The sequence below is a fragment of the Lagopus muta genome, chromosome 7 (assembly GCF_023343835.1).
Source record: "Lagopus muta isolate bLagMut1 chromosome 7, bLagMut1 primary, whole genome shotgun sequence".
Lineage (NCBI taxonomy): Eukaryota > Metazoa > Chordata > Aves > Galliformes > Phasianidae > Lagopus > Lagopus muta.
Genome location: NC_064439.1, coordinates 4484065 through 4505311, shown reverse-complemented (window position 1 = coordinate 4505311; position 21247 = coordinate 4484065). Strand labels below are relative to the sequence as shown.

Genomic DNA, 21247 nt, shown 5'->3' with positions numbered 1-21247 from the left:
ACCTCCACACCTTCCTCCCCCCGCTGCCATTCCGCGCTTCCCCGCGCTCCGCAGAGCGCAATCGCAACACCCCCCTACTATGGCCCCTCTCTGCTGCGTGCGCGCATGCGTGCTTTGCGAGCGTCCATACGCCTTACCTGTGTGTTAAGGCGCCCCCTGGCGGCTGGCGCGGCGCCGTGCCGAATCTGCCGCCGCGTTGGTGGTGGTGGCGGCGGCGACGGCCGCCGCCCGTGCGGAAAGTGCGTCGTCGAGGCGGGGGCCGGCTTTACGCAGCGCGGGGATTTCATCATGCGGGGGGGGGCAGGGCGGCTCGCCGCGCCTCTCCATGCCGCTGCTGCCGCCCCGTAGCGCTCTGCCCGCCCTACTGCGCCTCCTCAGCCGCCTCGCCGGCCCGCTCTGCCGCCAGTCCGCTCCGCCTTCCGCTCCTCTCCCGGCCGCGACCCTCATGGACGGCCCGCAAGCCGAGGCGCTGCTCGCGCCGCTGCGGCAGGCGGTGCGGCATCAGGTAACAGAACGTGAGCGGCGATCCGCTGCGAGGGACGGGCGGAGGGCAGAGCTGGGCGCGAGCCTCCGTCTGGGAGCGGCACCGTGCAGTCCCGTTGTGTCTCTGGGCCTCCGAGCAGGGTTTGCCGGGCTGCGTGCCGTGCCCCAGCACTGCGGAGCTTTGCTCCTCCGTTAAGGGTCGCGGGATGACTTCCCGTTCGAGCTGAGGTTGTGTTGGAGGTCAGTTGTGTCCTTTATCACTGCGTGCTGGCCCGATAAGAAGTCACTCGTTTGAGCATTCTGGTATCTGTTTCGTATGGGTGTTATTAGCAGGCGTCTTTATTAACGAGGAGGTTGTGGATGCCCCATCTCTGCAGGCATCCACGGCCGGGCTGGATGTGGCTCTGGGCAGCCTGGTCTGCTGGTTGGCGACCCTGCATACAGCCCAAGTTGAGCACTGTGGTCCTTTTCAACCCAGGCCATTCCATGATTCTGTGTTGATTCTATGATCTTTGTTACCTTTAGCTCCATCATCACCCGAGAAGGATTTGCTTTTCATTTCATAGCTGAACCTTGGTGCCCTTGCAGTGTGAGTGGCTGTACAGCCTGCACACAAGGAATTTCCCTTTCCTCCCTGCTCTAGCAATACTGCATGTGGGTTCTCCATCAGCATCTGAATCCACTGTCTTTATGCTTAGCTGCTCACGTATCTACGTGTGTGTCCCATATGCTGGGAGATTTCTGCACGTGTTTCCCCATTAAATGGATTTACGGCCTTCTAATTATACCAGCGCTTCAGTGAGTTCTTGTTATGAATCACTGTGCAGCATAATGCCTTGGTAGGGAACTCCTTGTCAATAAAACAGTGACCCCTGGAGCCCTCCAATGTGTGGATGCTGCCATCGGAGCTGTTTAGCATCAGTGTCCCCTCATTGTCTGCCGGTGGGATTGGAGCAGAGCGCCTTGTGGTGCCAAGGAGAGATGTGGGGGTAAACATGCCTAGCTTGGACCAGGACTATTGTCGCTAATGGCTTACAGTAGTGATTCACTGAGATGTTTGTGCATAGGGAAAGAAGGATTGGGGTAGCTGGAACATGATGGTGCAGCAGACCCTGTCTGCCAGCCCTCAGAGGAGTGGAGGAGCGGCTTAATTAAGCCTCAGGGACTCACAGCCTATGGAGAGGGAAGTGAGCAGCGTATCTTCCTGCAGCAGCGCCTGATGCAATAAGCTGCCGTGATCCAGGGGTGGATCCCTCTCTGCTCTATTGGTCTATGGGACAAAGCTGCAGAAAAATTTGCCACATCGAGTGCTGCTGTGCACTCCTCCTCTGGGCTGGGCTCAGGCTCGTAGCTTTAATTAGATTGAGTTCTGTCAGCAAACATAATTGCTTGCTTCAGTGGTGCTGTTTTTTTTTTTCTTTCCCCTTGCATATGTCTGAATACTCTCTTACTCAGACATCAGGACAAAGAGTTGCTCTCTGCTGCTTCTAGATGCTCTGCATTGAACGGAGTGATAGCTCTGTTGAGTCAGCAGTAGCTGCCTTGCTGCTGCCTTGATGTTTTTACCACTGCCGACCCCTCAGCTCGACAAAGGCAGGTTGAACTTATTACTTTAAAGGGGAAAAAAAAAAATTCAGATCCCTCCCTCTGCCACGTTACCCAGGAATGGCAGTGAGTGAAACTTTCACATTTTGATAGAAGTAGTTAACAGGAAAGAAACTGCAGCTTTCTTATGTTCTTTTAGCTGACATGGCTAAAGGAGCACAGCAGCTTTCTTATTTATCTGTCATATGTTTGTTAACTTTAATGCTTTCTTTAGAGTCTTCCTGCTTCTGTGCTTCTTCTATGCTCAGGGGCATGATTTAGCAGAGGGTTGTTAGGGTAACATGGTTAGGTTGTGGTTGTGGACTTGATAATCTTTAAGGACTTTCCCAACCCCAGTGATTTTATGGTTCTATTAATAACATCAGTCTTTAATCTTCCTGCTCTTTGAAGCACTTGAACTTTCTTAAATCTGATTTCTGAATGATAGTTGCGCATTCTCTTCTCTTTGGGTGATCAGTGCCTGTGGCATTAACTAATGAAAAAAGCTGGTATTGTGGAAGTGTGATTTTTTTTTACTCTTTTTTTGTAATGGAGATGTGCAAGGCATGAGGAAAGTGCTCAACTTGGAGCATCTTAGAAGATGCTCCTTCAGATACTGATACTTCAGGTACTGATATCTCTGTGCTTTTTCTTCCTGATGCTTTTTCTTTGTCCTCAGTAATTCAACATAGACTTTGGTTTTGACTGAAGAAGAGTGGCTGGAAAGGAAGACTGTTAATTAATTCTGTGTTCTGTGAGATGTTATTCTAAAAAGCTGTGTGCTTATTGGCCAGTTTTGACCAGGTTTAGCAGAGGAAAAGTCTGAAGTACTCATAAACTTAGAAGAAAAACAAAAGGGGTAGAAAGTAGGGAAGCCTTATTAGTAAGAGAGAGCCCAGAGCCTACACTGAGCACCTGAGGATCAAGTTTGTGCATCCTCAAAGACAGAAGTTAGGATTTGTGGACGTATTTGTACAGTGGTGCATGGAGGAGTGTATTTGCATGCTAAGATTTAACGATGGGTCTGGGATTTAACAGGGTTGTGGGGAGGAGGAGGCAGCATTAATTTGGCTAAGGATGCCCAGTTTTGTGAGCTCTCCAGTGTGTTTGAAACAGTTGAAGCAGACCTTTTGAGACTGAAGTGGGGAGTGAGGAGGCAGCACAAACCTTCCCTTTGGGTTGCCAGGAGAGCTGAAATACCTGGAGTTCTTGTCAGTGGTGTCTGAAGAAAGGATCACAATCTTCTCTTTTGTCACCTTCTAGGGAGAACTGGTAAGGAAGCTGAAGGAAGAGAAAGCTCCCCAGGTGGATATAGACAGAGCTGTAGCAGAGCTCAAAGCTCGGAAGAGGGTCCTAGAAGCAAAGGTGAGTCTGGAAGTTAAATGTGAGTTTTGCATTTCTGTCAGAAAAGCCCTGGAATCTCTGCTTAATACATTTTTACAGCACTGATTCTGACAGAACGATCATAGCCTGCTAGAGCATTCACTTCTGAAATAGCTGACATAGGTGGATCTTTCTGACCAGTGACAGTTTCATTCGTTGCCTGTGAGCATCAAACCTCAATATGTGAGTGAATGAGTTTGTTGTTAATGGTCGAAGTTGAAGTTAGGTGTGTGTGTGTCACCAGCTCTCATTGACTATTTAGATCTTTTCTGTGCACAGTGAGAGGAAACACTGTTCATTGAGTTTCCTTTCCACACTCCTCGTGTGGCATTTGAATTCCCAAACTGATGTTCAACATGCTTGCTTAGAAATCATATCCTTTACTACAGTTTAAACAGTTTTTTGGTGATGTCACATAACTTAGGGCTTTCTTCATCCTTTGAGAGCAGGATGCCATGAAACTGTGCCCCCCTTCTTAAATATGCTTATGCCCTGAAAAGTCTTTCTGCAAACAAAACAATAGAACTTCAAGTTCATTTTGTCTCTAGATCAGTAAACATACAAAAGCACAACTCTGTTCCTCAGCCATGAGGAACCTGACACAGAGAATGGTGAGTTAGGATAGGAAACTCAGTGGCCCTTTGAGCCCCACCTTTTGGTGGAGAACAGCCTGTAGGATGCAGCGTAGAGGTGTGTTTGGCAGTTACACAATTTGTGTGGGCTGTATCCCTGTCAGTGCAAGAGTGGCCTTGTAAACACTCCTTGGGAATGCAGCACTTACATATAGGTGTTTTCTCTTGACAGTGTTTTCAGCAGTGCACCTCAGTTGCTTACAACTTCTGCAGAAGGCAGTAGTGTGAATGCTTGATTGCTTCAGCAGCTGCTGCTGCAGCTTACAAGCTCTGTAGTTCCTCTGTAGTTCTGCTGTCTTTAAACAGCAGAAACTGAATGTGAAGGATTAAAAAGAGCAGAGTAGTCGAGTGTTACAGATTGTTTGCCTTTATGTCCCCAGACCATATCTTTTCTAAAGTCTGTAGATGATTCTGCTCCTCTATGGGGTCTTTCACCCCCTTTCATCCAGATCAGGTGAACAGTTGCTGAGCTGTTGATTCAGGGTCATAACAGTTGTTTCTTCATTGGTTGTACAGAAAGGTGCAGGCTTAGCTGCCTGAAAGTTAGACTGCATGAGTCCACCTCAAGTATCTAAAATGCTGTTTTCAGACAGTGACAGTGTTTGTCACTGAGTGCTTGAATCTCAGCATGGCCATCCTGCTCGGGAAAATGAGCAGATGCCTTTGCTTCAAAATGTTCCTTACAGACTTTTGATTCATAATGGTAAATGGAGAGGATTTTTCCTTCTGTCAGTAATGGGAGATGTTAACTGTTTTCAGTTTGTTTGAATTACAGGAGTTGGCCTTACAGCCCAAAGATGACATCGTGGACAGAGTTAAAATGGAAGACACTCTGAAAAGGAGGTTTTTCTATGATCAAGCCTTTTCTATTTATGGAGGTACAGATTTAAAGACATTTAAGTTGTAGTTCCTTCAGGCTGATGTTCTGGTCTCTGTAGCTGTGTGAAAAGCTGGACTCTTGGGGTATTCTCTTAATGCAACCTTAGGTTTCTTTTGTTTCCAAGTTGGTTGTAAACTTTCTCCTCCTTCAGTCTGTTAGCTTTTCCAGAAGTCTCCCTCTCCCTAAATGCAGATGAGTGGAAGTTTTAAGCATTACAGAGTAGAAGGCAGTTGCCTTGCAGAGGGGGAGGGTGTTTAGGATTTAAGGGAAGTGATCAGCTTGTTTCCTCATAACCATTTATCTGATTATTTATTTTTTGCAAGATAATGCAAAAACTAACTTGAACTTTAGAACATGTTACTATAATGAACTTTATTAGGCAGGTGAACTACTGTGGCTGTTAAACCTCTTCATGTAGCTGATTTGAGGCAGCTCAGTGTCAGCACAGTGTCTGTATGGTTAAATCCTCTTCCACCTAAGAAAGTAAAATAAATATTTTCCTCTAGTTGGTTTTATTTTTGTGCTTAAGCTGGTGATGAACAGGGGCATGTCTTACTACTGAAGTAGTTCATTGCCTTGAAACGTGCTTGATTCCTCTCTTTTGTATTCAGATACCTTCTGCAGTTGGTTAATATTTTGTGGGACCAATCTATTGATGAGGGGAGTGAAGCTCTTAGAGTTGTTGATTGCGCATACCAACAACTGTTTCATCTGTCATTATCTGATGCCCTGGTGCAATCTGCAGCTGAACTGTGCTGAATAGTGTAGAGTATTCCCTCCAAGTGCTTGGCAGTTCACTTCCATCATGGTTCTTCATGTAAAAGTGCTCTGCAATGAGCCATATTCCTTATTCTGCTAGCACAGAACAGTTCACACTCAGAAAATTACCTCAGGATTAAACTTGCTGGTGGGAATGCTGAGAATGGAAGAGTTTCCCTCCAGATATTGTAAGTTCGTACCATCTTGCACCTAACACACTTGTCCCCTTTTCTTCTTTGCAGGTGTCAGTGGCCTGTATGACTTTGGGCCTGTCGGATGTGCTTTGAAGAACAACATCATCCAGGCATGGAGACAGCACTTTATACAGGAGGAGCAAATCCTGGAGATAGACTGTACCATGCTCACACCAGAGCCAGTTTTGAAGTAAATATGAATCTTTCTTTCTACAGCATGTCATTTCTGGTCATGGTTGCTTTTTACAGTCTGCTGTAAAATTACCCATAGGGATCTTGAGGCTGGGTCACCCAATTCCACATCCTTTTGTAATGCCAAATAATTACAGACCAGTGCACAGATCGGGGTGAGAAGCTGTTGTTGCATAAATGTGGGAGAGCAGTGTGACTGAACTATGTAAGAATCATGTCTTAATGTCTCCTGGCTGTCCCATTAGGTATGAAATTGTCATTATCCCTTCTTCTAACAGGTCAAGAAGACAAGAAAAAGGATTTAAATGGCCTGCCCAAAACTGGGATGCTGAAGTCATGGTTTAGAGCAGTGGCCCAATTGTTTTGCCATCCTTCCCTTGGTGGAGGGGTGGCAGCATGCAGTGTGTTAACTGAGCTCTGAATGCAGATAACTTTTCTGTAGCCCAGGAATTGGAAGCCCTCTTTTTATCCATGCCTGGGTGTAGGGACGATCCTGAAGAGTAAGAATTTAGACCATTTCACCTCCGTGTCTTTCTGCTAAGATTGCCAGCAGGTTGCTAAATATGTCAGGTGCTTTTGGAATGATTCTGAGCTGAGTCAAGAGCACTGCTTTCTGTGGGTCACACACAAATGTCACACTGTACCCAGGGCTGTCCACTAACAGCTTACATGTTCCTTTTCTGTATCATCTGTTCTAGGACTTCTGGCCATGTAGACAAGTTTGCTGACTTTATGGTGAAAGATGTGAAAAATGGGGAATGTTTTCGTGCTGATCATCTCTTAAAAGGTTTGTTTTTCTTACAAGGCCAGTGGGTTTGGGCATTTCTTATAGTGGTACAGGCATAGGAAAGAAATGTCTTTCTCAAGGAAAGCCAGTTGGTGTATCTGGTCTTTCACAATTGTGATCATAGATCATTAATCATTACTTGCTTATCCTTATCAGAGTTCTCTGTCTAAATGTTGTGTTTGTGTTTTAAAGGAAATGCAGGATCTCCAGCAAACACAGCCAAAATACTTTTCTCAAATAAGATTGGGAATTCTTGACTTTGTTGTCTACTTTTGTGTTTCAGGGAGAATGCTCTGCTTATAAAGAGGAGCACAGTCTAACCCTACTGTACCAAGTCAGCGTGTGCATCTTAGTGCATTGGATAAAATCAGCTTTGCTGCTTTGGCATCAGGCATTAGTTTGAGTTTCAGATCTTCATAGAATGAGAATAAGGAGGAAGGGGCTTGGGTTTATAGAAATGAGTATCAGAAAGAAATAAGAGAAGGCCCTGTTTTCTCTAGTGTAGATCCTCAGCTGTAGATCATCATTGCCCTGACAGGAGTGGAATTAACCTGATAGACACCAGCAAGTCAACTGGTGGTGGATGTGTACTTATGCTGGAGGATCCTCCTGATTTGTCTGCCTTTAGCTTGGGGTCAGTTGTAGGGTTGCAATATAAACTCAATGTGGGATTTTCTTGCTCACAGCTCACCTGCAAAAGCTTATGTCTGACAAGAAGTGCACAGCAGAGAAAAAGGCAGAAATGGAAAATGTTCTGACACAGGTAGGTGCCTGCATGAGGAGGAGATGAATGCTTCAGGGATGTGTGTGCCTAAGGGAACTGCAGTGCACAGAAGTAATCTGTTGTGTTTCCTTAAGGATGCATAAAACTCTGCACCTCAGAGATGCATGTAGGTCTGTCTGTGTTCCGAAATACTGGAAACTTCCTGGCTAATTCCATCTCCTTTTTTTGTTTGGATAGTTACTGCTGTTGTGGCTGTCTTTTGAATGCTATATTGGTAGGGCTGAAGCTCTGTCCTTGGAGATTGTCTGCTTTGCTGCATTCCACCTGCTGTAAAAAGCCTGTTTCTTCTGAGTCCCCCTTTGCCTTTGTCAAAACCTCACTGCGGGTCTGTGATGCAAGAGAGCAGTCAGATGAGTTTTGGCAGGGTGCAGAACCACTTAGCACTGAATTGGGATGTTTTAAAGTTGCTTTGACTTTGAAGCACTTCAGATTTGTTTCTCTTCTCCCACTACCCTGCAAAGATTTTCCTATCTTTTTTTTGTGTGTGGTGAGAAGAGTTGTTGCTCCAGTCTGACATTCCTGAGCAGCTGTGCAGGCATTTGCCTTTAGTTCTTGTTTCTTTGGGTGTTTATTTTTTTGATGTTTGTTCTGACGACTTGTAGGGTAAATGCTTTGAGAGCAGATGCTTCCTTCAAGGAGCAACCCTTTCTTGTGCGCTGCATCACTGAACAGCAGCCCTTAGCTCTTTCACACTGAGCTTTGAACCTTTGCAATCTGTTGGAGGAATCCCTGTATTAATAAACTTTCTTTTTCTCCTATTTTGAGGCTTCTCTAGTACATGAAGTAAGAGAAGTAAGGAAATGAATGCAGGGAAAGCACTGCAGAAGTTTCAGCTTTCTTCTCCCTCGCTGCTGTATTTTTTTTCCTTCCCAACATGCTGTGCCCAATGTTCTAGCTTCATCTGAATAGTTTCAGCTACTGGTGGGTGGTGATGCAGTCCCAGTGACTTTTCTTCTGATTTACACCCACTCACATGCATAATACCTCCATTTCTATGTATCTGAGTTGTGGACTGACATTGCTAAAATGGGTTTGCAGATGTCCAGGGTATACTTCTTTCATTGGTTCAGACTTCAGCTTGCTTGACTATTCTAGGCATGTGTTTCAGAGCTGTGGATCATGCTCAGTAGCAGGTAAAGGGGATATAATTATCTATTATATGTGTCATTATCTATTATCTTATTTACTAATTAAAGTAATTCTCTTATGTTTTGATATTAGTTGGACAACTATGGCCAGCAAGAGCTTGCAGATCTCTTTGTGAACTACAACGTGAAGTCACCTATCACTGGGAATGACCTTTCCCCTCCTGTTTCTTTCAATCTGATGTTCAAGACCTCCATTGGGCCCGGAGGAAACATGCCTGGGTTGGTACTAATCTCATGCTGCTCATTCTTCTTCATAGATGATCTGGAATTAACATTGAGGTCACAGCAGGACTGAAGTATGTGGTTTTCTCTTGAGTAACCTTCCCCTGTCTTTGAGTCCCAGCCTTCTATGGCAGTTTATCATTCCTCTTGGCAAAAAGAAGGAGGAACTGTTACAAAGTCACAGAAGTACTGGAAGCAGCCAGGCTGTATGGATCACAGCTGTGCCCTTCCTGGTTGGCATTGTCATTTCCAAGAAGTCAGTTAATGTTGGGTCCCCATTTGTCAGTGATCTGTTGGATGTAGAGAAGCTGTTGCAGTGTGGACCTTTGACAGGATAAATTTACTTAATGGAGTGATTGATTGGTAACATCATTTACTAGGTATCTGTACTCAGTGTGATAATGCAGAGGCTTTTGTCTTCAGTTGGGAACCAACTGCAAAACTGAAATTCCTGTTGAAAAGTGGAGAATGCTGTAGTTAGGGATGCCCTGAGATAGGTTTCGTGATAGATGTCACGCTTTCCATGACTACCTGAAGTAGTCTATGTATGAGATGTTCTCTGTGGGAGTGTCTCACATTACTGTTGGGATTCAAAGGGCTTTACCCTAAAACCTCTTCAGTTTGGGAAATAGCAGAGGTGCATTCATGGTTTGCCTGCCAAATCCACATTTGTAAGCAGTCTGGCACAGCCTAGGCTCACGTAGGGCTGGCAGGGAGGGTGCAGTCCGTCTGACCTCTATGGCTGTACTGGCCACTTGGTTTCCTCACAGCCTATTGCTTCAGTGTTTTGTGTCAAGGTTTCTATTAACCGTTGTTATTTTTCTAACTACTTTCCCCACACATTTGTCTCCCTGATTTTCTCCTTTCAGCTATCTGAGGCCAGAAACAGCACAGGGAATATTCCTCAACTTCAAACGTCTTCTCGAGTTCAACCAAGGCAAGCTCCCTTTTGCTGCTGCTCAGATTGGAAACTCCTTCAGAAATGAGATCTCGCCCCGATCCGGCCTTATCAGAGTGAGGTACTGCAGATTTCCTCTTTCAGCAGCAGGGTGCCTTGGAGTGGGTGGCACCTCCCTTTTGTTTCATTGTTTGTCCTGTGGCTTTCACTTCAGAAGGTTCCTGATAATGTGCCTAGTGAGTCTTAGGGTTCCTGGGCAAAGAACCCGTTCACCTGAGGTTTTAACAATAGAGTTCTGTCTAGGATCTGTGAAATAGCTGTTCCATTAGAAACACCTCGATTAAACTCAGTTTTATCACAAAAACTTAGTGGTCACCGTAAAGAAATCATATTAAAAGTAGTTGTGTTCTTTACAGGATGTACAGTTTAGTTTAATCATATCACACTGTTTATTTTCAGACTGAAATCTGGAATCAAAATGTGATTGACCTTGCAGCAGCGTTTGCTTGTCTCAATTCTGCAGATTCTGCAATTCTGAAGCTTATTACAGAGAGGAAGTGAGGAGATTACCTGACTCAAGACCTGTCTTTGTGTCCCAGCATCAGTCCAGCAGGGAGAGCTCAGGATTATTCCTGAGAATTATTTTTGAAGCTTTCTATCTCAGGGTGAAAGTGATTACTGCACTTCTTTAAGGGTAATCACTGCATCTCAACTGAATTATTCTGAGCAGATGTCTCCTCTATCTAATTGGGAATGAGAACTTTGATGTACTGTTAGTGGGATTCTGCTGTACACACAGGCAGCGTGTGTTGTAAACTCAGTAACTGATTAATATGGTCTCTGAATGTCACTGACAGGCAGTGGCATCATTAGCACTAAGGGAGTGCTTTAGAATTTTCTCAGACCTCCTGTTCTCTCCTGCACATCTGGGAATGAGCAACTTCTGTCATGGAAATACATTTTCAGTCAGGTATAAATCACATGCTTGTGGCACATTTATAGGAGCCACGTTTATAGGAGGTTATTATGCTATCCTAGGGTATTGCACTCTGATGCTTGTGATTTAAAGTTAATGATTACACAGAGGTTGTTGGTTTTTTTTTAAGGTTTTTGCTAACAAGCTAATTCAGTGTGATTTCAGTCAAGAAGGCTAAGAATCAGTGTGTGAGTATAGGTGTATTAAAGGCAAGTTCCTCAAACAGAACAGGTTGTACACCATTGCTGAATGTGGCATTATAATTATTTTCAAGACATCATCACCTAACCTGGCTCCTATAGGCACCTCTCACATGAGTTAAGGTTGCTGAACTAGACAGTGGATTACTTTTCATTGACCCTATGCAATAGTCTGAAAGAACTGCAGACAGTTTTGGGAAGGATTTCCAAAGGTGGTGTTCTTTGGTTTGAATCACAGTGGTGATAAACGTGGACTAGATATTTCTAAATGACACTGTGGGATGTTTTATTGGGAATTTGGGGATTAAAGGAAAGCCAATGTCAAGGCTGGTTCCAATCTTTCAATTGCCTTGGCTATGAATTTATTTTTCTTTTTAAACCCCTGACTTTCTTGTGAGAGGCAAAAACAGAGTCATTTATTAGGAGGGTTGTGGCAGAAGTACCAAGTACTTAATGTAAATGGTTGATGTCTCCATTAGGGAATTCACCATGGCAGAAATTGAGCACTTTGTGGATCCCAGTGAGAAAAATCATCCCAAGTTTCAGAGTGTGGCAGATCTCAACATCCTCCTGTATTCTTCCAAGGCCCAGCTCAGCGGGCAGTCTGCCCATTTAATGCGGCTGGGAGATGCTGTTCAACAGGTAACATTCCTTCTGTGAGCATGTAGAGCCTGCTCTTAAGACTAGTGCTCTGGAGGCTGAATTACAAACTGTGTGTTGATGCCAGTTGGGGTTTGCTCCCAGATTTAAGGCTCGGATCTCTCAGGTGCATCAGTGTGACTGAGATCTGATCACGGATTCACGTAGAGTCATTGAACAGCTTGGGTTGCAAGGGACCTTAAAGACCATCCAGTTGCAACCCCTAGCAGTGGGCAGGGATACCTTCCACCTGTATCATGTTGCTCAAAGCCTCCATCCAAGGGGCTAGAACATCTCCAGGGATGGGCTAACAGTGATAAAAGGCTGCAGGTAGTGCTAGGATAGTGGGATCTATCCCTTAGCTATTTGGAGTGGAACAGTAAGGAGTGCTAATATTTGCCAAAAGATCAACAGTGACTGGGAATCTAATACTCAGTTGCTGACCCCCAGCTGTATTTGGCTTGCATGTTGGGGCTTCACTGCATTGTTCTCCACACATGCAAACAATCAATGAATGGGCTTATAAAACAAAAGCCCTAAACCACAAAAAAGCCTTTTGTATTGAGACTGTAAACTGTAGAGAAGAGCTGTTGTGGAGCCCTGAACCCTGACTGGAATTCACGTGCAGTGTTGTAACACCAGTGAGTACAGTGAGGTCTCTTCAAATAGGTGATCATCATGGAGAATTAATAATGAGTCCTAGAGTGATAACAAACCAATGTTTTCCATCAGATGGAGCTCCTGGCAGTATTATTAGTTGAATTTGAAGAGATGTAGTAGTGAGTTTCAGACAGTTTGTAGTACTTTGTCCCAGGCAGCTACAAGAACTTCTGTCTATAACGTTCTTACCATGTTATGGTAAATCCTGGCTTTACTTCCCTGGGAGTTAACATCTGTGTGTGTTGTTTTTGTTTTTTTTTCTCTTCCTGCTTTGGATTCTTTCAGGGCGTGATCAATAACTCCGTTCTTGGTTACTTCATTGGTAGAATCTACCTCTTCCTTACAAAGGTTGGTGTATCCCCTGACAAGCTGCGCTTCCGACAGCACATGGAGAATGAGATGGCTCACTATGCCTGTGACTGCTGGGATGCAGAGTCCAAAACATCGTATGTAAGTGAAAGATTGAAACAGCAAATTCTACCTATTAGTTCTGTTGTTGCTGTAGGAAGGTGGAGAGTCTGTTTCTGTCCAGCCCCATGTTATTCACACAGTTAGCACAGTATAATCTGAATCACGAAGGACTTCAGGGGATAAGTCAGCTCCTTTCATGCCTCTGAGCTGTTTGTGCTCATTTGTAGGTCCATTCTTCAGACTCCTTTGCTGGAGACTGAAGTCACCTGTGGATTTTGTACCGATTGAATTTCATTCTGCAATGAAGTGAAACCAAGTCCTGGTGCTTTCCAAAAAAAATGCAACCCCCTGTAAGAGTGGTGGCCAAGGATTTGTTTCCATGGAGGCATTACTCCAGGATTGATTCCTTCCTGCTAGAAATGTTCCTTCCTTTCCCACTTGCAAGGTGTGAGAAATTAGTTTATACCTGCCAGCTCAGCCAGCTGGGGCTGAGTGAAAGATTTCCAAAGAGCTCTTACCTTCCAGTTGAGTCACCAAGAGCTCTTCAGTTCAGGCCTCTTTGAGTGCTTTGTTTTTCTTTTATCTTGTCGACTGGATTTTGAAGAGTGGCATATTTTTGTTGTTGTAGGTGAACCAGCAGTGAGCAGTTAGGGAGCAGGCTTAAATTCACTTTAAATTCTTTTGGAAAGTCTTTGGATCTTTCAGTAAGTGTAAGCCAAAGTGTATCACTTGAATAGTAATTAGGCAGTTGTCTATAATGAGCAGTGAAATAATTCATCTCTTCAAAAGTACATCACCTATGTTTCTGACTATGGAAGAGAAGAATTTATCTCAATATTTGCTTCTTCATATCTGGTGAAGTGTATGTTTTTCAGTTAGCCTTTCCAAAGAGTTTAGAATATGTGCAGATTTTTGGAAGGTGCCTAGAAAACTCCAAGTGCTTTAATTCTAATAAAGAGCTGAAAGATGGAAAGGATTCTGCTGAGGTCTGTGGGGTTAGTGTGTGACACTGCAGTGACCATTATGTGAGTGGACCCCATGCACAGCCTCTGTCAGAATAGCCAATCTGGGGGTCATGTCTTCGTGTGCCTGTAGTGTCTGAGTGAAAGGACTGTATACTCTGGCCCCAGCCCCGAGCTGTTAGCACAGCACTGTGCTCTGCCAAGTCATGTGGAAAACCTGGCCTTGAACACAGACACTGGTTAGATAACTGATCATTTCCTCTGGAAACAAACGGAACCATTCTAATGAAGGAGCAACTAGTGAGCGATGGCTGCTTGTTGTAATAGAGCTAACTATGTAGAAAAAAGCAGTCATGGGAGAAAGGAGGGCTTAAGGGAAAACAAACATAAATTTGACAGTTAAGTGGACAGAGAAGTGTGTTAGTGAAAGCTTTCACTTCTGTTTTTTCAGGGTTGGATTGAGATTGTAGGCTGCGCTGATCGTTCCTGCTATGACCTCTCCTGCCATGCTCGAGCCACCAAAGTTCCTCTTATAGCTGAGAAGCTTCTCAAAGAACCTATATCCTTTCAGAATAAACCAGATTCTCTTGTAAAATTTGACAGTGGGGCATCCTAGAGAATATGCAACTCTTCTTAAAGTTAAATCTGTTAATTTATCAGGGAGCAGATTTATCAGTTAGGGGTCAGCAGAGCTCTGGGAAATAACCTGCAAAGAATTGAGTGTGTGGGTGATGTCAGTTGTGGGCAGAAGGGGATGTACTGTCCTGCTTGGCTTTTTTCCTTAACTACATCATACAAAACAGTCAACATTGTTCAGTTTGAGGCAAACAAGGGAGCCATTGGCAAAGCTTACAAGAAGGACGCGAAGGTGGTGATGGAATACCTTTCCATGTGTGATGAGTGCTACGTCACTGAGATGGAGCAGCTGCTGAACGACAAAGGGTGAGCTGTGTGTGTGTGTTTGTGTGTGTGTGTATGTCCTACCCTTCTCTGACACTTCTGATGTGGGTTCCCAAATTGCTGTTTGATGAGTTGGAGCCTCCTGAAGCCAGCTTTCTCGTGACAATAGGCTAGTTAGGTCACTTGAAATGTTTTAGTGCTGTTCCTTCCACCACGTCACTGTGGGTCATCCATCAGTGTATATCTGATGTATGCACACAGTTTTGTATTCCTGGTATTCAAATATCTGTTTATTTATATGGGAATGAGCTTCTGATTGCAATGGAGTTAACCCATAAAGAGGCACAGCTCAGTGAAATGGGTGTTCACCATCTTCCCTACTCTGATTTCAGAACTGAGCAGGGCTGGCAGATAGTTTTAAAATCAAACAAATCAAACAGTTCTGAGAGAGAGGGAACTAAAGATTTAGCTAAAGGAAGAACAGAGCTGGTGTTCCCCAGCATTTGGTGATACACTAGCACTTGCTATGGTCTTTTATGCATCGAGGCACCAATTTGTGTATCTTTCCTCAACCTGTCTGCGTGCATTCCTCATGCATACAAGGAATTTAAAATATAAGAGATCTCAACAGTTGTCAAATGGACTGAAGCAGGCCAGCAGCTGTGTATTTCAAGGGTGAAATAAGAAAAAAGGCAGAACTGGCATAACTTTTTATAAGTATGCATTCGACAGGATGTACAGTCTGCAGCAAGTGCCTGTTTTATTGTGCCTTTGTTTTTTTTCCTTTGGTGTTTATTCTTCATTCTGAGATTCTTCCATTTCCTAATTGAGTTTGCCTCAGGCTCTTAACCACAACTAAGTTCACTGTGATTATAGAAATGGTTGCTTTTAATTTCTATGTTGTAGTTTTTGTTATTAACTTGAATTTATTTGAATGGTGATGCCACACGTTTCTTCAATCTCTGGGGTTTGCTCTGGCTTCTATGGTCTTCCTCTCAAAGTAAAGTGATGCAATTATGGAAATATAACCTGTTTAGTTCTTGCTGTAGCTCTTGAATGACTTTTTTTTTCCTTTGCAGGGAATTCACTGTTGAAACCGAAGGGAAAACTTTTACATTAACAAAGGACATGGTTACTGTGAAGAGATTTCAGAAAACGTTACATGGTAAATGTTTTGTAGTTTGATCAACAGATGTAAGAGGCAGATCAGGGTATGCTTTGAATGTGGAGCTGATCAGTTGCAGGGTCCTGGTGGTGTTTGTTCCATGGCACAGGAAAAACCTCAAATGTTATTCCCTTGAAATTTGTTTAAAACAGCTGGAAAAGCTTCACTCAGCAGTGGGATTTCACCCACAGGCCTGTTGTCTGGTCCTGTTCAGTAACCTGTTTCATAGACTTCATGCTATATATTATATTCCTGCTGCTTTATCTGCATATTTAGGGGTTTGTAAGGGGGTGTTGGAACCAACTGCTGTAGTGATGGAGGAGCTGGGGAGGGTGCACCAACTTTGGGAGCCTCAATCTCCAAGTCCATTTCAAGTGTAACAGATGGGTTGTGGCAGTCAGGTGTTGGGGCTGTGGGCACAGTTCTCTGCTTACAGCTCCAGTTTTCACTCTGTTGCCTGCAGCCAGAAGTCTTCTGGCACCTGCCAGCTCACCAAGCTGACCAGGCTCACGATGAGTCCAGTCATCTCCTCTGGCAGCTGAAAATCATACCTGTTTTGATCAGGCTGCATCTCCACAGGGCTTTGATATGGGAAATGGGGTTAGAAGGTGAATTAACAAAATATATGTGGATTTATTTCCCCAAACAAGTCTTGTCTTTCTAGCCAGCTCTGTAAGCACCTCACCTGAGGGCATTTGGGAAGTCTTTGGCATAGCTGGGGGCTGAGGGAGGTGTTTCCCCAGTTTGTAGTGTAACTGATGTCTCATCTTGCCTTTGGTTGGGAGCGTGATATGTGCTCCTAGGAAAGAGCAGAGCAACTCGTAGCACCTACAAGCTGTATTTGTTCTTGCAGCTGGGCCACTGAGATGTTTAGGTGCCTTACAGTCTGCAAGTGCTGATGCTGTGCCAAGTCTTACCTCATTGTAACTTCAGAGAAGTTGCCTGCTGAGCTCCCTTCTTACTTGGGAGAGAAGGGAGAAGAAGCCTCTCTAAGTGATGTGTGGCAAAGGCTGGAGAGAATGACAGATGTATCATGAAGTAGTGCATCATGTCTCCTGAGAATTTTTGCAAGCACTAAATAGTTGATCTTCATCCTTTCCCCCCTGTTGTCCCCTGGACACATTGGAGAACAGGGAGTAGAACAGCAATGCAGCAGGCAGCTGAAAAACTCAGGAATGCAGAGGAAATCTTTATTGGAATTTGAGCTGGATCTGAAACTCCATGCTTCTCTGCTCAGCCTGCTGGATACTGAAGTGGTGTTGGTAGGTGAAGCTGAAGTGGACCAGGGCTGGAGTACTACCCTGCCATCACTCAGGCTGTGTAATTGTTAGCATGTTCCCTGGCACTGTGTGAGGACATCTCCCATTATTAAACAGTTTGGAGAAGACTTTGCCCCTCGGAGTGCGAAAGTTTTCATCCGCATGGATGTGCGTTGTGCTGTGCTGTTCATTCTTAGGGCCAGGGAGGGGAAGCAGACTTGTTATTTACAGCCTAAATGCATTCTATATGTGAATCAAGTCCAGATTTTTTCTCCAGCTGTGTGTATTTAGAGCGGGAATGTTTAACCTTTCTTTTTTCCATGTGCTCCACTACGTGTAATCAGAACTTCAGAGCAGAAAGGCAGCTTCAGTGAACACTTTTTTGGGGGGAATAAATTCTTTAATGATGATGTCCATTTTATTTTTGTGTTCCAGTGGAAGAAATCGTCCCAAATGTAATTGAACCCTCATTTGGTATCGGGAGAATCATGTACACAGTATTTGAGCACACATTCCGCATTCGGGAAGGAGACGAGCAGAGAACGGTGAGCTTTCCTGTGTTTGGGCCTCAGCCTAAAAACACCTGCAGGCATTCACCTCTCCCTACCATCAAGGGGAAGGGCTAAAATAAGGCTGCATTAATACACAGTGGAGATGAGGAAAACCCAAGCAGGCTGTTGAATTCTTGGTTTTGCCAGTGTAGGTGTCATTTATACACGTGCACTGGGAGCACTTGGAGTGTGTGTATGAGGCTCTTAGTATATTGCTGGCAAGAGGGAAGGAAATTCTTTCTTGCTTCAAACTTGGCTGGCAGGGTCCCATCACATAGAGAAAACACCTCTTCAGTATTTTATTTCCTCTTTTTTGCTGCTTTTCCTTGAATCACACTTCTGTGCAGCAACATAGACAATAGACTGGCCGTTTCCTCACTCTTCCCTGAGATGCAATCTGTAATTTTGGGCACCCCAGAATAACTGCATTCCTTTGTGTCTCTGATGTGCTCTGATGTGTGTGCAGAAACAAGATTCAGGAGTTCAGAATTGGGACACAGCTGACTTTCAGTCAGAAACTGCTCATGACATCTAGGATACTTCTCTCCCTTTTAAGTTGCAACTTGCTTTCTGAAGAGCCTGGGCTGCTCTCTGTAATTATGTTGTGTCTGCATTCCTCCCTTTAAGGTCCTGTTGACTGTAAGAGCCAGGAAGGGACTTTTTGGTTCTTTTGGCTCTTTCTTGTTTCTGGGGGTGTCTGAGGAGAATTATGAAAACCTTTGAGCTGCATATATTCCCTGTGCATGCTAAGTTTCTATGGGAATTAAACAGAGCGAGATGGATGTTGTGAGAACTCTTCCCATTAAACTGTACAGAACATTAAATCTCCTGGAGAGAATCCTCTTACCCTTCATTTTCCTATAATTCAGATGAGCATCACTTCCTCCAGAGAGGATTCTGGTAGATTTCTCTTTGGATGAGAGGTAACATTAGCTGTTAGGAGGGAAGGGGGGAGTGGAGGACAGCTGGAGGAAGTCAGTCTTTCTCTAGCAGTGTGAGGTGTTAGTGCTGAAACCCTGAATGCTAATGGCTTACAAAAAGACAGCTACTCAGAATCCCCCTGCCCCTAAGCTCACTCAGAGCTTATTCTCTCCTCTTAAGAACCCACTCTAACTGTTAAACTTGTATTAATTTGTGCTTTTTCTTTTTTTCCCCCTTAGTTCTTCAGCTTCCCAGCTGTTGTAGCACCATTCAAGTGCTCCGTTCTTCCTCTCAGCCAGAATCAGGAATTCATGCCTTTTGTCAAGGAATTATGTAAGTGAAAAACAGCACCGTGGGCCCAGTGGTGATGTGCACTGGGGAGAGAGTTTTATTCCTCAGTGCTGGAGAGGATAAAGTAGCATTGGGTTCATGTAGCTCTCACACGTGCAAAGGGAAAGCCATTAAACTAAAGCTTTTTATTAGCTTTGAACATCTATGAGTCTTTTCAGACTAGCCTCAAAAATAGTTGACTCTTTGGCTTTCCCTGTGTTGGTTTACAGTGCATAAGCCCAATTACTTTGTTTTCTGTCAAAATTTCCATTTGTACTGTCTGAAAGTAAATACATGAAGGATAGAAACACAGGCTACCTATCAGGCAGTGTGGTTTCTGCTGTCTGCATCAGACTTTGCTCTGGACCTTGCCTCCCCATGCCAAGCCTGCCCCTTCACACACGTTAGGCTGGCTCATTCTTGTGTTAAAGCAAAGCTGTGGCACTGCAATGACAGCTTGGAGTCAGTGACCTTCCTGTTGGTATTGCACTTTGGGTGAGGGTTGAGTGGTGCAGCGTGAGCAGCAATGTACTTGTGGAGTGGGTTTGAACTTGGAGTCTTGGCAGGGACTGGAACATTGATTGTCCTGTCCAAATCAAAATGAGGACCTGTGGTATTGCTTGAGACCGGGGACACACAGTGCCTCATTTCAGGTAGTGCCCTGAGGGTGTAGGGAGCCTCTGCTACAGACAGGTTGCTTGCTGAGTATGCAACAAGTCCTGGTGATTTATTTCCACCTTCTCTGCTTATTGCAGCTGAAGCACTCACCAGGAATGGCATTTCTCACAAGGTGGATGATTCCTCCGGCTCCATCGGCCGACGCTACGCCAGGACTGATGAGGTTGGCGTGGCCTTTGGGATCACAATTGACTTCGACACCGTAAACCGAACGCCTCACACCGCCACGCTGAGAGACCGCGACTCGATGCGCCAGATCCGAGCTGAGGTAAAGGGCAGGCAGATGGGTTTTGCTGCAGCCAGATTGGTTTCTTACAGGGGAAGGGAGATGTTTCTGATCCACCTGTATCTGTGGTCTGCAAGGGAGTTGTCGCCAATTCCCACAAGGCAGAGATTCAAACAGAAAATGCTGGCCTTGCTTCTGAAGTCAGGAGAGGCTTTCATTTTCCTAAGATGCAGCGTTGGTGTTCTTAGAAAGCTGTGCTTCAGCCTGATTACACTGCTCTTTAGCTTGCTTTTCTTCTGAAAACCCTGGCTTGGTTTTCAGGGCACTTCTGAATCCAAAAGCACCAAAGGCAAAAGAATTGTGCCTGCTGCATCCTGGCTGACAGAGCCCAGTTCAAGCACAGTTCTTCAAAGCTTGCTTCCCGCTGGTCTTTTCAGCAGCAGTCAAGCTGGTGAAATATTGCCCTAAAGGCATGCCTGCCTTAAGCACACTCTGCTAAGATGGTTGAAATGCAGAGACTGCAATGGCAAATCTCCTTATAGCAGTCTCATTGCCTGTGAGCAAAACGTCTTCTGTGCCCCTTCTGCGTTCTTGGTAGGAGCCAGGCAGAGTTTGGCTCCTATAGCAGCAGGAGGCAGTGCTGAGCTCCCAGGCTGAGCTCTTCCAGCTCAGATCAGTGCAACAGGCCTAGTGAGCTCCTCAGAGCACCCCTCTGCCTCTGTATCCCCTGCATAACCCTTGCTGTCACATAGCACTGTCATCACCAATTTTCTGCCAATTTTCTGGTTTTCTATAGCTGACTCTTCCCAATTTTGCCAGCACACAGTGAGGAGCAATGACAAGGCAACCAGCAACTCCTTTCGTTCTGGTCGTAGAGCAAATTGTGGCCTGGCAAATCCTTGGCTTACAGCATCTTCTGGATATGTGTATTGTTTTCTTTCCCTTACAAAGCTGTAACATAGTGTTAGGAGGGATTAATCCTGCTGTGGTCCACAACAGTGACAATTTCTTTCTCCTCATGTGTTACCCTGAGAAACTGAGCAGTCTGCTGAGATGACACAGTCTGTGATTTAAGTCGTCCTATTAGCTAATGCAGCTGCTGTGTTTTTTTCTTTTTGAATTACCCACATTCCCCAAATATCCAGCAGAACAAATAGATTCTGATAGGTTCATGTTCCATTTGTGTTTGTGATTTGTCTACAGGTCTCTGAACTTCCTGCCATAATTCGTGACCTGGCGAACGGTTATCTAACTTGGGCTGACGTGGAAGCCAAGTATCCACAGTTTGAGGGACAAGAGACTGGCAAAAAGGACACAATAGAGGAATAAAGAAAAGGAACTGAAATAATACCCCATCACATGTCCACTTTTTACTGTTCATGTTAATATGAAATAAACTTATCGTGTATTATTCAAAGCTGCA

At 44.6% G+C, this 21247-nt stretch overlaps 1 protein-coding gene across 1 annotated transcript; it reads left to right on the top strand.

Annotated features, from left to right (window-relative positions):
* Positions 1-200: 200 nt before the first annotated feature.
* On the top strand, positions 201-21247 carry GARS1 (glycyl-tRNA synthetase 1). Its single transcript, XM_048951714.1, has 17 exons — positions 201-505; positions 3331-3432; positions 4858-4960; positions 5964-6105; positions 6806-6894; positions 7581-7657; positions 8900-9045; positions 9918-10067; positions 11602-11764; positions 12707-12871; positions 14246-14354; positions 14592-14736; positions 15774-15859; positions 17554-17663; positions 18830-18923; positions 19676-19866; positions 21028-21247. Exons 1-17 carry the CDS (start codon positions 326-328, stop codon positions 21151-21153), a joined length of 2178 nt encoding a protein of 725 aa, XP_048807671.1. The 5' UTR covers positions 201-325; the 3' UTR covers positions 21154-21247.

What these genes read in the sequence shown, in the direction of transcription:
- GARS1 (XM_048951714.1), top strand. Translation starts at nt 326, where the DNA reads ATGCCGCTGCTGCCGCCCCGTAGCGCTCTGCCCGCCCTACTGCGCCTC. An exon ending in CCCGGAGGAAACATGCCTGG is followed by an intron (nt 9,046 to 9,917) that starts GTTGGTACTAAT and finishes TTCTCCTTTCAG; the next exon opens with CTATCTGAGGCCAGAAACAG. An exon ending in TGCGCCAGATCCGAGCTGAG is followed by an intron (nt 19,867 to 21,027) that starts GTAAAGGGCAGG and finishes ATTTGTCTACAG; the next exon opens with GTCTCTGAACTTCCTGCCAT.